The following is a 16,352-nucleotide window of genomic DNA, read 5'->3' on the forward strand; positions in this document are numbered from 1 at the left end:
TTCATACCCAATCTCCTACATCCTGACTCATGAAGTATATAACTTGTAACATCGCGCGGGAAACGGGAGAGCGATCGAGATTCGGACCTCGGTTGGTCTCTGCCGGCGTTAAACACTTTAATAAAATTACCGATTGTCGAACCGCACTCTGGGCTCGGACTGAGATCATTTCATCCGCGCTAACAGGCCCTTCGGCCCAACAAGTCCAACTGACCCGCCGAAGCGCAACCCACCCAGACCCACTCCCCTACATTTACCCCTGACTAATGTACCTAACACTATGGCCAATTCACCTGACCCGCACATCTTTGGACTGTGGGAGGAAACCGGAGCACCCGGAGGAAACCCATGCAGACACAGATGGGCAATAAGTGCTGGCCTAGCTAGTGACATCACATTTGTAACTGAAATGGTTTCTCTTAAATGCCTTCCACCACGAACATGAATGTATACTAAGATGACCCTGCAGTAACCTGCTCCAGTGGTAGAGCCTCCAATTCCTGTGTCTTTCACCACCTAGAAGGACAAGTGGAGCAGATGCGCAGGAAGACTATTCCCTCCAAGTCACACGCCTTCCTGAACCCAGATATACATCACCATTCCTGAGTCATCCCTGAATCAAAAGCCTGGATATTATCTTCATTAATTGCACTGTGCGAACACCACAAAGATAACAGGCAGCCAAGAAGTGAGGGTCACTGTTACCTTCTCAAGGACAGCGAATGATACGTAATTATAGAATATAGAACATAGACCATGACAGCGCAGTACAGGCCTTTCGGCCCTCGATGTCATACTAATCTGAAGCCCATCCCAACTACACTATTCCATGTACGTCCATTTGCCTGTCCAATGACGACTTAAATGCACTTAAACTTGGCGAATCTACTGCAGTTGTAAACAAAGCATTCCATACCCTTACTACTCTGAGTAAAGAAACTACCTCTAACGTCTGTATTATACCTATCTCCCCTCACTTTAAAGATGCGTTCCCTCATGATTGCCGTTACCATACTTGGAAAAAGGCTCTCCTTGTCCACCCTATCTAACCCTCTGATTATCTTATATGTCTCTATTAAGTCACCTCTCAATCTTCTTCTCTCTAATGAGAACAGCCTCAAGGCCCTCAGCCTTTCCTTGTAAGACACTCCTTCCATACCAGGCAACATCCTAGTAAATCTCCTCTGCACCCTTTCCAAAGCTTCCACATCCTTCTTATAATGCGGTGACCAGAACTGTACACAATACACCAAGTGTACAGAGCTTTGTACAGCTGCAGCATAACCTCCTGGCTCCGGAACTCAATCCCTCTATTAATAAAGGCCAAAACACTGTATGCCTTCTTAACAACCCTGTCAATCTAGGTCACAACTTTCAGGGATTTGTGTACATGGACACCGAGATCTCTCTGCTCACCTGCACTCCCAAGAATCTTACCATTAGCCCAGTACTTTGCATTCCAATTACTCCATCCAAAGTGTATCACCTCACACTTGTCCACATTAAACTCCATTTGCCACCTCTCAGCCCAGCTCTGCATCCTATCTATGTCTCTCTGCAACCTACTACATCCTTCGTCACTATCCACAACTCCACCGACCTTAGTGTCGTCCGCAAATTTACCCACCCTTCTAAGCCCTCATCCAGGTCATTTATAAAAAATGACGTACAGCAGTGGACCCAACACTGACCTTTGCAGTATGCTGCTAGTAACTGGACACCAAGATGAACATGTTCAATCAACTACAACTTTCTGTTTTGTTTCAGCAAGTCAATTACTGATCCAAACTGCTATGTCTCCCACAATCCCATTCCTCCGCATTTTGTATAATAGCCTACAATGGGAAACCTTATCAAATGCCTTGCTGAAATCCATATACACCCCATCAACCTGTTTACTCTCATCTACCTGTTTGGTCACTTTGTCAAAAAAGTCAATAAGTTTTGTTAGGCACAACCTACCCTTCACAAAACCGCGCTGACTGTCCCTGATCAGATTATTCTTTGCTAGATGGTTATAAATCTTATCTCTTATAACCTTTTCTAACACTTTGCCAACAACTGAAGTGAGACTCACTGGTCTGTAATTACCAGGGTTATCTCTACTACGCTTTTTGAACAAGGGAACCACATTTGCTACCCTCCAGTCCTCATGCACTATTCCTGTAGACAATGATGATTTGAAGATCAATGCCAAAGGCTCGACAATCTCTTCTCTTGCTTCCCAGAGGATTCTAGGATAGATCCCACCTGGCCCAGGGGACTTGTCTATTTTCACACGTTGCAGTATTTCTAATACCTCTTCCTTGTGAACCTCAATCTCTTCTAGTCTAGATGCAAGTATCTCTGTATCTTCCTCACCAACATTCTCATTTTCTGTACTGAACACTGTCGAAAAATATTTATTTAGTGCTTCCCCTATCTCCTCTGACTCCACACACAACCTCCCACTATTATCCTTGATTGGACCTAATTTAACTCTCGTCATTCTTTTATTCCTGACATACCTATAGAAAGCCTTAGGGTTTACCCTGATCCTATCCACCAACAACTTCTCATGTCTCCTCCTGGCTCTTCTGAGCTCTCTTTTTAGGTCTTTCCTGACTTCCTTGTAACCCTCAAGCGCCCTAACTGAGTTTTCACATTTTGTCCTAACATAAGCCTTCTTCTTCTTCTTGACCAGGGATTCCACTTCCTTAGTAAACCACGGCTCACGCATTCTATATCTTCCTCTCTGCCTGACAGGTACATACTTATCTAGGACACATTAGTGTTAGCTTTGCCAATAACACATAGCGATTCGATTTATAAAATGCTTGGAGTATTATTAAATGAACATACACTGACTCAGCACATTTTGGACAACTAAACTATAGAGGACTAAAGAACTTTGAAAGCATTCACATTCCCACTTACCTATAGTCCAGTATAGGAAGTAACCCAGTAAAAGTGACATTCGAAACAAGACACACATTTTGGCTGGGGGAAAACGTCAGTCAAAACGGAGGACTTCTTGCTTAGGAATTCACTGTCTGTAAAAGTTAGAAGTTAAAATGTATTAGAGACTTGTGACTCCAGGATGTCCCAAAGATTTTTACACCGACTGAAGTGTGTTACAAGTGTGGTCACTGTTTCAATGTAGAAAGCATGACAGCCAAGTTACCATAAGCAAAACAAAATCATAACAATTAGATAATCAATATTTATCTCTCAATCAAAAAGATTAAGACCTTTTTCAAAACAAACAGTGGTGCTAGGTTTCTTTTGTCTATGGGAAAGGAAAAGCAGCTTGTTTAAATAACAGAACTTCCAACAGAGCAATACGCCATCATCACTGCTTTGATTTTTTAACCTAAATGTAAACATCTCCCCAATGTCTACTCTGTTCAGGCCATTCAGTATTCTGTATGTTTCAGTTAGACTTCCCCCTCATCCTTCTAAACTCCAGTGAGTATAGACCCAGAGTCCTCAAGCATTCCTCAGATGTTAAGCTTCTCATTCCTGGGACCATTTTCGTGAACCTCCTCTGAATACACTCCAGGGCCAGTACAACCTTCCTGAGATATGGGGCCCAAAGCTGTGCACATCACTCCAAAGGTGAGTCTGACTAGAGCCTTACAAAGCCTCAGAAGTACATTCCTGCTTTTATATTCAAGTTCATAAATGGGAGGCACAGTGGCACAGTGGTTAGCACTGCTGCCTCACAGCGCTAGAGACCTGGGTTCGATACACACTTCAGGCAACTGTCTGTGTGGAGTTTGCACATTCTCCCCGTGTCTGTGTGGGTTTCCTCTGGGTGCTCCGGTTTCCTCCCACAGTCCAAAAATGTGCAGGTTAGGTGAATTGGCCATGCTAAATTGCCCGTAGTGTTAGGTGAAAGGGAAAATGTAGGGGAATGGGTCTGGGTGGGTTGCTCTTCGGAGGGTCGGTGTGGACTTGTTAGGCTGAAGGGCCTGTTTCCACACTAAGTAATCTAATCTAATCTAAAATGCCATCATCGCAGTTGCTTTCCTAACTGCAAGTTTACCTTGCGAGAACCCTGGGCTAGAACTCCCAAGTCTCTTTGCATTTCAGATTTCGGAATTTTTTCCCCATTTAGAAAATAGTCCAAGCCTCTATTCTTCCGACCAAAGTGCATGACCTCACACTTTCCCACCTTGTAATCCATCTGCTACTTCTTTGCCCAATCTCCGTACCTGTCAAAATTCTTCTGCAGCCTCCCCACCTCTGCAACCTATCCCTCTACTTATCTTTGTATGGTCTTACAAACCTAGCCAGAGCACCCTCAGTACTTTCATCTAGATCGTTCATGTAAAAAGTGAAAAGTTATGGTCACAACACTGAGTCTTGTGGAACAGCACTAGTCACCAGCTGCCATCCTGAAAAAGACCCTTTTATCCCCACTCTCTGCTTTCTGCCAGACAGCTGAGCTTCTATCCATGTTAGCACCTTGCCTTTGATACCATGGGCCCTTATTTTACTCAGTAGTCTCCTGTACAGCACTTTGTCAAAGGCCTTCTTAAAGTCCACGTAGAGCACATCCATGGGCTCTCCTTGGTCTAACCTGCTCATTACTTCCTCAAAGAATTCTATAAGATTTGTCAGGCATGACCTCTCCTTGATGAAACCATGTTGACTTTGCCCTATTTTACTATACACTTCCAAGTATTCAGAAATCTCATCCTTCACAATGGTTCCAGAATGTTGCTCACGACTGAGGTTAGGCTAGTTGGTCTGTAATTTTCCATCTTTTGCCTTACTCCCTTTTTAAACAGGGGTGTCACGTTCCCAATTTTCCAGTCCTCTGGGGCCATCGCTGATTCTAGCAATTCCTGAAAGATCACCACTAAGACCTCCGCTATCTCCTTTGGAACTTTGGGGTGTAGTCCATCTGGGCCAGCTGACTTGTCCACTTTCGGGTCATTCAGTCCTTTGAGCACCTTCTCCTTAGTGATAGCTACCATCCTCAGCTCTGCCCACTCAGAAATAATGAAATAATTATTCCATTCGTCAGTCATTTCCTTGTTCCCCACTACTAAGTCTGCAGCATCATTTTCCAGAGGCCCAATGTCTAATTTTGCCCTTTATATATCTAAAAAGAAACTTAGTTTCCCTTTATATTACTGGCTCGCCTACTCTCATATTTACTCTTCTTCCTCATTATATATATTTTTTTTGGCCCTCTGTTGGTCTTTGTAAGCTTCCCAATCCTCTGGTTCCCACTGTCCTATGCCACATTATGTGTTTTCTCTTTTCGTGTTATCCTATCCCTGACTTCCCTAGCCAGCCATGGTTGGTTAATCTTCCCTGTACCATGCTTCTTTTCCCTCGGGATGAATCTCTGCTTTGTCTCCTGAATTACTCCCAGAAACTCTTGTCGTTGCTGTTCCACTGTGTTTCCTGCCAGGGTCTTACCACCTCCCCCCCTCCCCTCCCCAAGTCAGTTCTACCCAGCTCCTCCCTCATGTCTCTGTAATTGTCTTTATTCAGTTGTAATACTGTTACCTCTGACTCTCTATCTTCTCCTTCTCAAATTGCAGAGTAAATTTAATCATATTATGATCACTGATCTAAAGTACAATCAAACGATTGTATAAATGTTCACAAGATTCAGCACAATCTTGCAATTTCATATTAAGCGGCACAACAAGTAATCAATGTTCCAAAGAGCATTAAACACTGATGTTTTTACATTGAGTTTTAACATGTGCTATGTTTAATCAGTCAGTCATTCTTAAAAGGGTAGTCATTGGCTTAATAATTTTTGCACAGAAGCAGAGAACATTCATGGATTCAGGGCCCTTGGTACCACAGAACCACTACTTGTCTCAACATGGACAAGATGACTAGATTCCTTACAGTGGGGAAACAGGCCTTTCGGCCCAACCAGTCCACACCGACCCCTCCGAAGAGTAACCCACCCAGACCTAATTCCCTCTGACTAATGCACCTAACACTATGGGTAATTTAGCATGGCCAATTCACCTGACCTGCACATCTTTAGACTGTGGGAGGAAACCGGAACACCCGGAGGAAACCCACACAGACACGGGGAGAACGTGCAAACTCCACACAGACAGTCGCCCGAGGCTGGAATCGAACCTGGGACCCTGGTGCTGTGAGGCAGCAGTAGCTAACCACTGACCCACCATCCCGTCCTTAGGATGAAAGAGATGGTTGTTGACTTCAGGAGGGTACAGAGTGGCTACTTTCCACTGGACATTGATGACTCCCCAGTGGAGATAGTGAAGAGCACCAAATTTCTCAGCGTACTCCTGGCAGAGAATCTCACCTGGACCCTCAAAACCAGCTCCATATCCAAGAAAGCGCAGCAGCATCTCTACCTTCTGTGTAGGTTGAGGAAAGCCCACCTCCCAACCTCACCACATTCTACAGAGAGTACTCTGAGCTGCTGCATCGCTGCCTGGTTCAGGAATTGCACCGTCTTGGATCTTCAGACCCTGCAACAGACAGTGAGGACAGCTGAGAAGATCACCGGGGTCTCTCTCCCCTCCATTACAGAGATTTACACCACATGCTGCATCCAAAAGGCTGAGAGCCCACACACACCCCTCACTCAAACCCTTCTTCCTCCTGCTATCTGGCAGAAGATATTGGTGCATACAGTCTCTCACGGCCAGACTCTGCGACAGTTTCTTCCCCCAAGCCATCAGGCTCCTTAACACTGTATAATCGGCCTGTTTCCCATCTGGACTTCTTTCGTATTGCTGCTAGAAAAATGTCTATTGTTCATCATTCTTCTGTGACACTGTAACTTGCATGTTTTGCATGTCTTATGCACTTTATGCCGTGTACGAGTGTATCGGTTGTGCTGTCTATGTAGCACCCTCGGTCCTGAAGGAACGCTCTCTCATTTTTACTGTATTTGTATATGGCAGAAATGACAAATAAAAGTTACTCTACTCTGTCTCTCTACTCTACGATTGTAGTTAACATTAGCGGTGTTACTCAGATTAGTAATGCAGGGGCCTGAACTAATCCTCCAGAGATACAAATTCAAAACTTCACCATGATAGATAGGAAATTTATATTCAATTAGTTCATAAATCTGAAATAACAAAAGCATCAGGACATGATTTTCATGAAATTACTTCAAGAATTGTCATTTTATTCATTAACGCTCTTCAAAGAATCCCAGTGTGGAAGCAAGCCAATTGATCCATCAAGTCCACACTGGCCCTCTGATAAGCATCTCACCCAGATCCACCTCATCCCGGTAACTCTGCGTCTCCCACAGCTAATCCACCCAGCCTGCACATCTTTGGACTGTCGGAGGAAGCCGGAGCTCCCAGAGGGAACCCACGCAGCCGCAAGGAGAATGAGCAAACTCTATACAGACACACAGTCACCAGAGGCCCTGGGTCCCTGGCACTGGGAGACAGCAGTGCTAACCACTGAGACACCCTGCCTTCGGGGAAAGAAATTCACCGTCATGACCTGATCGGGCCTGAGGTGACTCCAGACCCATGACAACGTGCATTGCTCTTTAAAAAAGCTAAGCAAGCCAGTGGTTGAATCGAACGGTTTACAAAAGTTGAATAAAATCAGGTGGATCGTCGGACGTTGGTCTAGACAGGAGTGTAGACAGAAGTCCACTCTTTCCTAATTGACCCTGTGACATTCTATTCATTATCTGAGGGCTTGCACCAACAACTAGTTGGGACAGTTTTGCAAACAATGAGTCAAGACACAATCTGACAACAGCCACATTGACCAAATCACACCTTAAGAGCAAATAGCCCAAACTCTTTGAGCCCCATCTCTGGGTGTGAATTGTTCCTGAAACAACCTGTTCAGACAGATGATGGTGCACTATTGGAGCAGGTAGGACTTGAACCAGGGCCTCTTGTGCCAGAGATATGGACACGAATGCTTTGCCACAAGAGCCTTTTCCAATTCTGCGTGTATGATTACTGAAACGTTGTTGCCCGACCCCAAAACATCCCTCAAGAAAGGTAGCATTGCATACAAGAGCAAATGCAAGCTGAGGGGGTGTGGAAAAAGATCTGCCACCCCCGCCTACCCATAACAGGCCCAGATAGGAAAGCAAACTTGGCCAAATTATACAAAAAACACCCAGAATGCCTCAGCAGGGACCAAGCAGGCTGGCAACTTCTCAGGCAGGCTCTCAGACAAGGGAATACACTTCCCAACACCCACTAACAATACCAGATCAACACAGCTCCCAAAGCCTCATAACTCAACAATACCAAAGTTACACAAAAGAAAGGTCAGACAGAGGGGCAACAAATGACCCTGCCCCCAGGACAGGAACAATGGAAGCATCTTGAAATGGAATCAAGAGACATTCTCACCTACCTGCGAAGAGAGCTGGAATCTCCTGACCTAATGATACTGTCAGGATGCTGCACTGTATTGCGAATCAGGACATTCACCCAATAACTGTTTTCCAATTATCATCACCGTAACTAGGTTACTCCATTTCCACATAGTTGTATCTTTCCCCAGTTTTAAACTAACCTTATTGTACAAGATTCTTATAAAACCTGGCTTCACCCTCAGCTCGAGGAAGGCTTCACCCTTGATCTCCCTGTCCAGACTGTCAGTTCTGTGTCAGCCTAGTCAGTTTCTCTTCCAGTGATAGCGCTTGTAATAACCAGCTTGTCAATTTTTGGTTTGTGTGGTCTCTGCCTTATTCGGCTAATCTCTCTGACAGAGGGTAACAGTTCCGTTCTCTTGCGCAGCCTAGTGAGGTCTTGGATTGTCTGTGAATTGAGGCCTGAAAGTGTCATTTTTAAAATGTTTCCTGCATTATCAATTCTGGTTTCCTTCCAATCGGAACGATGTTGTGAAAGTTGAAAGGGTTCAGAAAAGATTTACAAGGATGTTGCCAGGGTTGGAGGATTTGAGCTACAGGGAGAGGCTGAACAGGCTGGGGCTGTTTTCCCTGAAGCATCAGAGGCTGAGGGGTGACCTTATAGGGGCTTATAAAATCATGAGGGGCACGGATAGTCCAGAACTAGAGGGCATAGGTTTAGGGTGAGAGGGGAAAGATATAAAAGAGACCTTTTTCACACAGAAGGTGGTACGTGTATGGAATGAGCTGCCAGAGGAAGTGGTGGAGGCTGGTACAATTGCAACATTTAAAAGGCATTTGGATGGGTACATGAATAGGAAGGGTTTGGAGGGATATGGGCTGGGGCTGGCAGGTGGGACTAGATTGGGTTGGGATATCTAGTCGGCATGGACGGGTTGGGCCGAAGGGTCTGTTTCCATGCTGTACATCTCTATTTCATAGAGATGACTATATTGAATAGCAATGACCAACAACATAGTGAAGATTGTGCGTGGTCAGCACTTGGATCCCACACATTTGGAATCTCCACACATTTCACAGTCAGGTGCTATTTTTATAAATGACTTCAATGTGAATGTGCCTGGTTAATTGATACAACTTCTTCTTCAAGGGGTCCATTATGCTCATAAGTAGGCCTCAGTCATAAAATAATATTAATCCATCCACTTCAGAGATGATCAAGAGACAAGCACTTTGGAAATGGAAACCGGGTCACAGCTGTCTGACAACTTACCGAGCACATAGCATCACAGGCTCAGCCTGCTGTTCTTAAAAGATCATCCCCCAGCTCCACATTCCTTTCCTCCTGTGCTCCCAATCAAGCTCAGCAATACTGAGCTTCAACACACCTCTGAACTGTGCTTTCATCGTCCAACATCACCCCCTGAGTCACGGCCCTAAAGCTGAGTCATGCCGACCATCATGTTGCACTACTCCCTCCCCCCTCCCCCTGGTGGTAATCCCAGGTATTATTGTCTCCCTCATTGACAGGTTGGGTTTCCATTGTTCTTCGTTACTGTTCCATCTACCTTTCAGCAGATTGTGTCCAAAGGGTGGCTTCCCCCACCACAGCGGTGACCCCGGACTTTTCACTGAGCTGACCCTCATGACCCACGCGTCTGGCCGACTTGGACAGACAGCCCTGAGTGACCCTTGACCCGACTCATTACGACTTCCCAATCTGGTTGCGCTGGACCAGCAGGACTGGTCATGGCCTACAACCCAGACTGTAGTGATGCAGTTTCCCCCTGACCACCCCCATCCAGGCCATGGATGGAAAGTTGACCCTACCATTGGACTTACTGCACTGGGAGCCCCTGACTGAGGACTACTCTCCACAGACTGAGACTTGGCCATTCAGCTTTCTGTCCACACTGAAAGGTAGGCAGGACAGGGGCACAGAGGGTCTTTAAGCTCTGCCTGAAGGGTCAAAGTGCACAAAGTCAATGCAATGCAAGGCCTCACTCCTGATGCCCGAAACGTCGGTTTTCCTGCTCCTCGGATGCTGCCTGACCTGCTGTGCTTTTCCAGCACCACACTTGACCATCCCAGACATACCTTCCAGTCTATTTGTATTGACCGCTCACAATATGGGTCTCCTTTGCATTGGGGGGGAAGTGAAATGCAGGCTAGCTGACCGCTTGGTAGAACACAAACATTCCCACGTCAGGCCTGCTGCAGTGCTCCAGCCAGGGTAAAAGCAAGCTGAAACAACATCTTATCTTCCACTCGGGGGAACCTGCAGCCTCCAGGACTCAGTGCTCAGCCTGGAGGGCTCTCGCCCAAAACATCCTGCTCCTCGGATGCTGCCTGACCTGCTGTGCTTTTCCAGCAGCACACTAATCTAGACTCTGATTCCGTCTCTCTATGCTTGGTTTTAAACCCATCTCCCACACTCGCTCGAGGAGAAAGTGAGGACTGCAGATGCTGGAGATCAGAGCTGAAAATGTGTTGCTGGAAAAGCGCAGGCAGGTCAGGCAGCATCCAAGGAGCAGGACAATCGACGTTTCGGGCATGAGCCCTTCTTCAGGAATGAGGAAAGTGTGTCCAGCAGGCTAAGATAAAAGGTAGGGAGGAGGGACTTGGGGGAGGGGCGTTGGGAATGCGATAGGTGGAGGGAGGTCAAGGTGAGGGTGATAGGCCAGAGTGGGGAGGGGGCGGAGAGGTCAGGAAGAAGATTGCAGGTTACGAAGGCAGTGCTGAGTTTGAGGGATTTGACTGAGACAAGGTGGGGGGAGGGGAAATGAGGGAAACTGGAGAAATCTGAGTTCATCCCTTGTGGTTGGAGGGTTCCCAGGCGGAAGATGAGGCACTCTGCCTCCAACCGTTACGTTGCTATGGTCTGGCAATGGAGGAGTCCAAGGACCTACATGTCCTTGGTGGAGTGGGAGGGGGAGTTGAAGTGTTGGCCACGGGGTGGTTGGGTTGGTTGGTCCGGGTGTCTCCCCAGTATAGAGGAGGCCACATCGGGTGCAGTGGATGCAATAAATGATGTGTGTGGAGGTGCAGGTGAATTTGTGGTGGATATGGAAGTATCCCTTGGGGCCTTGGAGGAAGGTGGGGGGGGGGGGGGGGGGGGGGGGGGGGAAGAGGTGTGGGCGCAAGTTTTGCATTTCTTGCAGTTGCAGGGGAAGGTGCCGGAAGTGGAGGTTGGGTTGGTGGGGGGTGGTGGAACTGACGAGGGAGTCACGGAGAGAGTGGTCTTTCCGGAACGCTGATAGGGGAGGGGAGGGATCCGTTTGGAGGTGGCGGAAATGGCGGCAGATGATACGCTTGTATATGGAGGTTGGTGGGGGTGGTAGGTGAGGACCAGTGGGGTTCTATCCTGGTGGTGGTTGGAGGGGCGGGACTCAAGGGCGGAGGAACGGGAAAGTGGAGGAGATGCGTGTGGAGGGCATCGGCGACCATGTCTGGGGGGAAATTGCGGTCTTTGAAGAAGGCGGCCATCTGGGTTGTATGGTTTTGGAACTGGTCCTCCTGGGAGCAGATGCGGCAGAGACGAAGGAATTGGGAATATGGGATGGCATTTTTACAGGGGGCAGGGTGGGAGGATGACCCTCTGACGATCCCTTCTCCCGCCTCCAACACACCCCATCCACCCCATGCTGGCCTCTTATCCGCCCTCGATCTCTTCATAGCCAACTGCCGCCACGACATTAACCGCCTCAACCTCTCCACCCCTCTCACCCACTCCAACCTCTCAACCTTGGAACGTGCAGCCCTCCACTCCCTCCGTTCCAACCCCAACCTCACTATCAAACCAGCAGACAAGGGAGGCACGGTAGTAGTTTGGCGCACCGACCGTTACACGGCTGAGGCTAAACGCCAGCTCACGGACACCTCCTCCTACTGCCCCCTTGACCATGACCCCACCTCCCACCACCAAACCATCATCTCCCAGACCATCCATAACCTCATCACCTCAGGGGATCTCCCATCCACCGCCTCCAACCACATAGTCCCACAACCCCACACCATCCGTTTCTACCTCCTGCCCAAAATCCACAAACCTGACTGCCCCGGCCGACCCATTGTCTCAGCCTGCTCCTGCCCCACCGAACTCATCTCTGCATACCTTGACACGGTCCTGTCCCCCTTAGTCCAAGAACGGACTTGGAGGGCGGCACGGTGGCACAGTGGTTAGCACTGCTGCCTCACAGCGCCAGAGACCTGGGTTCAATTCCTGCCTCAGGCGACTGACTGGGTGGAGTTTGCACATTCTCCCCGTGTCTGTGTGGGTTTCCTCCGGGTGCTCCGGTTTCCTCCCACAGTCCAAAGATGTGCAGGTCAGGTGAATTGGCCATGCTAAATTGCCCGTAGTGTTAGGTAAGGGGTAGATGTAGGGGTATGGGTGGGTTGCGCTTCGGCGGGGCGGTGTGGACTTGTTGGGCCGAAGGGCCTGTTTCCACACTGTAAGTAATCTAATCTAATCTAAACTCCCCACTTACGGTCGGGACACCACCCACACCCTCCACCTCCTCCATGATTTTCGCTTCCCCGGTCCCCAACGCCTTACCTTCACCACGGACATCCAGTCCCGACACACTTCCATCCCCCATCATGAAGGACTCAAAGCCCTCCACTTCTTCCTTTCCTGCCGTACCAACCAGTACCCTTCCACTGACACCCTCCTTCGACTGACTGAACTGGTCCTCACCCTGAACAACTTCTCTTTCCAATCCTCCCACTTCCTCCAAACCAAAGGAGTAGCCATGGGCACCCGCATGGGCCCCAGCTATGCCTGCCTCTTCGTCGGATATGTAGAACAGTCCATCTTCCACAGCTACACTGGCACCACACCCCACCTTTTCCTCCGCTACATCGATGACTGTATTGGCACTGCCTCGTGCTCCCAAGAGGAGGTTGAGCAGTTCATGCACTTTACCAACACCTTCCACCCCAACCTCAAATTCACCTGGACCCTCTCAGACTCCTCCCTCCCCTTCCTAGACCTCTCCATTTCTATCTCGGGTGACCAAATCAACATGGACATTTACTATAAACCGACCGACTCCCACAGCTACCTAGACTACACCTCCTCCCACCTTTCCCCCTGTAAAAACGCCATCCCATATTCCCAATTCCTTTGTCACCGCCGCATCTGCTCCCAGGAGGCTGAACTCTAACCTGGGACCCTGGTGCTGTGAGGCAGCACTGAGCCATCAGCTCTTAAACGGTCTATATTTTTCCTCCCTGTCGGCCTGCCCATACACCCACATCTCTTACCTAGCCCTTCACATAGCTCTCTCTGGGCGGTGTCTCCACCTCCCCCAGTTTAGCCTCTCTGGTTTCTAACTGCTGTGCTCTTCCAGCCCCACTCATCCAGAATCTGCAGTCATTGTTTTTTTTACCCTGTCCTGATAAGTCACCCGACTGGAAAGGTGGGCTGTGCTTTCTTCCCTCGGGAAGCTGCCGGACTTGCTGCGTTTCCCCAGCAATTTCTTGTTGCGGGCGCGTCTATTTCCTTTTGTGAAAGGATGGTCACCCTTTAATCTAACACGTCGCCCTCTCTCCGTGAACCCGATTTCATCTTAGCTCCGACCCACAAATCTGTGTTCGCCGGACTTTTGAGACTCTTGGTGAGACACTTGTTGGAATTCCATGTCAGTAATGACCTTTCTGTGCTTTTCAGCAAACGAGATCGCTCCTTCCACCCCCCCCCCCCCCAAATCTGTTTTCCTTCGTGAAATCATTTTGTTTTTCCCTTTCCCCAAGTAACTAGTTGCCTTACTGATCAGTTCGCCTCCCGGTAACGTGAAGAATCCCAAAATTGCCCAGGAAACGGTTGTCACTCGCTGCTCGACCCAGATTCTCGTGTCACAGACGCTGTTAGTGAATCCTGGCCGTTACCCATCTCACTCCACTTTTCAGTTGAACATCTCCAGTGTCTCAGCCTTCACAGCCCAGAACGGCAGGACCTCGGCTTCTCAAAAACTCTCCGCTCACTTGAAGGTGCGGTAACCCGCCCGTTTACCCAGCCGCCTCTCCCCGAGCCCCTCTGCAGTTATGGGGGAATCCCTCCCTCGACTTACAATGTCTTTTTGCTTTGTAATTCACAAAAAGCCCGCTGTCGCTGAGGGGAGGGGAGGCTCGCTCAGATCGGAAGCTAAAAGTCTATACAGAAGGGTTAGCTGTAACGTTAACCCATTGGTTGCCGTGTCCTTCCAGCCTCCTGCTGTATGTGTGAGAGAGAGAGAGAGAGATTTGTGACAGGAACCCCGTACAACCCTCTACCCGTATCACCTCGCCCCAAGAAACCGAGAGAGATGAAACTACACAGGAGACTGGTTCAAGCAACTTTATATAAAAGTTTTCAGAAATCGCAAAACAACAGGTGTTTTCTCTTTCCTAAATTAAAAAGTAACCACATTTAGCTTCAGCTTTACCGTTCCCTCAGCGCTGACGAACGAGAGAAACTCCTGGCCTTTTCAGTCCCGTTTTCTGCCCAGCTCTATTTCCCTCCCCTATCAGCGTTCCGGAAAGACCACTGCCTCTGCGATTCCCTCATCAGGTCCACACCCCCCCCCCCCCCCAGCCCAGCCTCCACTCCCAGAACCTTCCCCTGCAACCGCAAGAAATGCAAAACTTGCGCCCAAACTTCCCACCCCCCCCCCCCACCTCACCTTCCTCCAAGGCCCCAAGGGATCCTTCCATATCCATCACAAATTCACCTGCACCTCCACACGCATCACTTACTCCATCCGCTGCACCCGATGTGGCCTCCTCTATATTGGGGAGACAGGCCGCCTACTTGCGGAATGTTTCAGGGAACACCTCTGGGACACCCGGACCAACCAACCCAACCGCCCCATGGCTCAACACTTCAACTCCCCCTCCCACTCCGCCAAGGACTTGCAGGTCGTTGGCCTCCTCCATTGCCAGACCATGGCAACACAATGGCTGGAGGAAGAGCATCTCATCTTCTGCCTTGGAACCCTCCAATCACAAGGGATGAATGTAGATTTCTCCAGCTTCCTCATTTCCCCTTCCCCCACCCCATCTCAGTCCCAACCCTCCAACTCAGCACCGCCTTCTTGACCTGCAATCTTCTTCCTGACCTCTCCGCCCCCCTCCCCTCTCTGGCTTATCACCCTCACCTTAACCTCTTTCCACCTATCGCATTCACAACACCCCTCCCCCAAGGCCCTCCTCCCTACCTTTTATCTTAGCCCGCTTGGCAGACCCTCCTCATTCCTGAAGAAGGGCTTATGCCCGAAACGTCGATTCTCCTGCTCCTTGGATGCTGCCTGACCTGATGCGCTTTTCCAGCACCACATTTTTCAGCTCTGATCTCCAGCATCTGCAGTCCTCACTTTCTCCCAGCTGGTTTTGAGTTAAGGGCATTTTGTGGAGAGCCGGGTTCAAGGGCAACTTGCTCCAGACGCGTGTCATAACATCCCCGACTAGAGTGTGGCGCTGGAAAACTGCAGCATCCAAGGAGTAGGATAATCAGCCCTCTGTCTGGAATGAGGCCTGTGGGTCCAGGCTGAGAGATAAATGGGAGGAGGGTGGGATTTGGGGGAAGGTAGCTAGTTTTGTGATAGGTGGATGAAGGTGAGGGAGATGGTGATAGGTCAGAGGGAGGGGTGATGGACAGGTCTGGAGGGTGGTGCCAAGTTGGAGGCTTGGGACTGGCATAAAGTGGGGGGGAGGGGAAATGAGGAAGCTGGTGAAAATCCACATTGATCCTGTGTGGTCACAGGGTCCTGAGGTGGAATATGAGGCATTCTTCCTCCAGGTGTCGGGTGGTAAGGGTTTGGCGGTGGAGGAGGCCCAGGACCTGCATGTCCTTGATGAAGTGGGAGGGGGGAGTTGAAGTGTTCAGCCATGGGGGTTGGGGTTGGTGGGTGTGGGTGTCCCAGAGATGTTCTCTGAAATAATCCGCAAGAAGGTGTCCTGTCTCCCCGATGTAGAGGAGAGCACACTGGGTGCAACGGATGCAATAGATGACATTGGTAGAGGTCACAGAGTCATAGAGTCATAGAGATGTACAGCACAGAAACAGACCCTTCAG

The 16,352-nt window shown here is 48.9% G+C and overlaps 1 protein-coding gene across 4 annotated transcripts in view; it reads right to left on the bottom strand.

Moving 5' to 3' along the window:
- LOC140455139 (uncharacterized) overlaps positions 1-16,352 on the bottom strand; it is a 49,526-nt gene that overhangs the window by 19,560 nt on the left and 13,614 nt on the right. Inside the window, exons 1-2 of one of the 4 annotated variants that reach the window (XM_072549810.1) lie at positions 14,725-14,750; positions 2,917-3,032 (exon numbers count right to left, since the gene is read on the bottom strand). In XM_072549810.1, the coding sequence (XP_072405911.1) occupies positions 2,917-2,974 (58 nt within the window). In that variant the 5' untranslated portion in view covers positions 2,975-3,032; positions 14,725-14,750. Of the gene's footprint in view, positions 1-2,916; positions 3,033-14,069; positions 14,444-14,724; positions 14,751-16,352 lie in introns of those variants that run through there. The other 3 variants (XM_072549808.1, XM_072549811.1, XM_072549809.1) reach the window with 3 other exon arrangements.

The sequence above is a fragment of the Chiloscyllium punctatum genome, chromosome 30 (assembly GCF_047496795.1).
Source record: "Chiloscyllium punctatum isolate Juve2018m chromosome 30, sChiPun1.3, whole genome shotgun sequence".
NCBI classification, from domain to species: domain Eukaryota; kingdom Metazoa; phylum Chordata; class Chondrichthyes; order Orectolobiformes; family Hemiscylliidae; genus Chiloscyllium; species Chiloscyllium punctatum.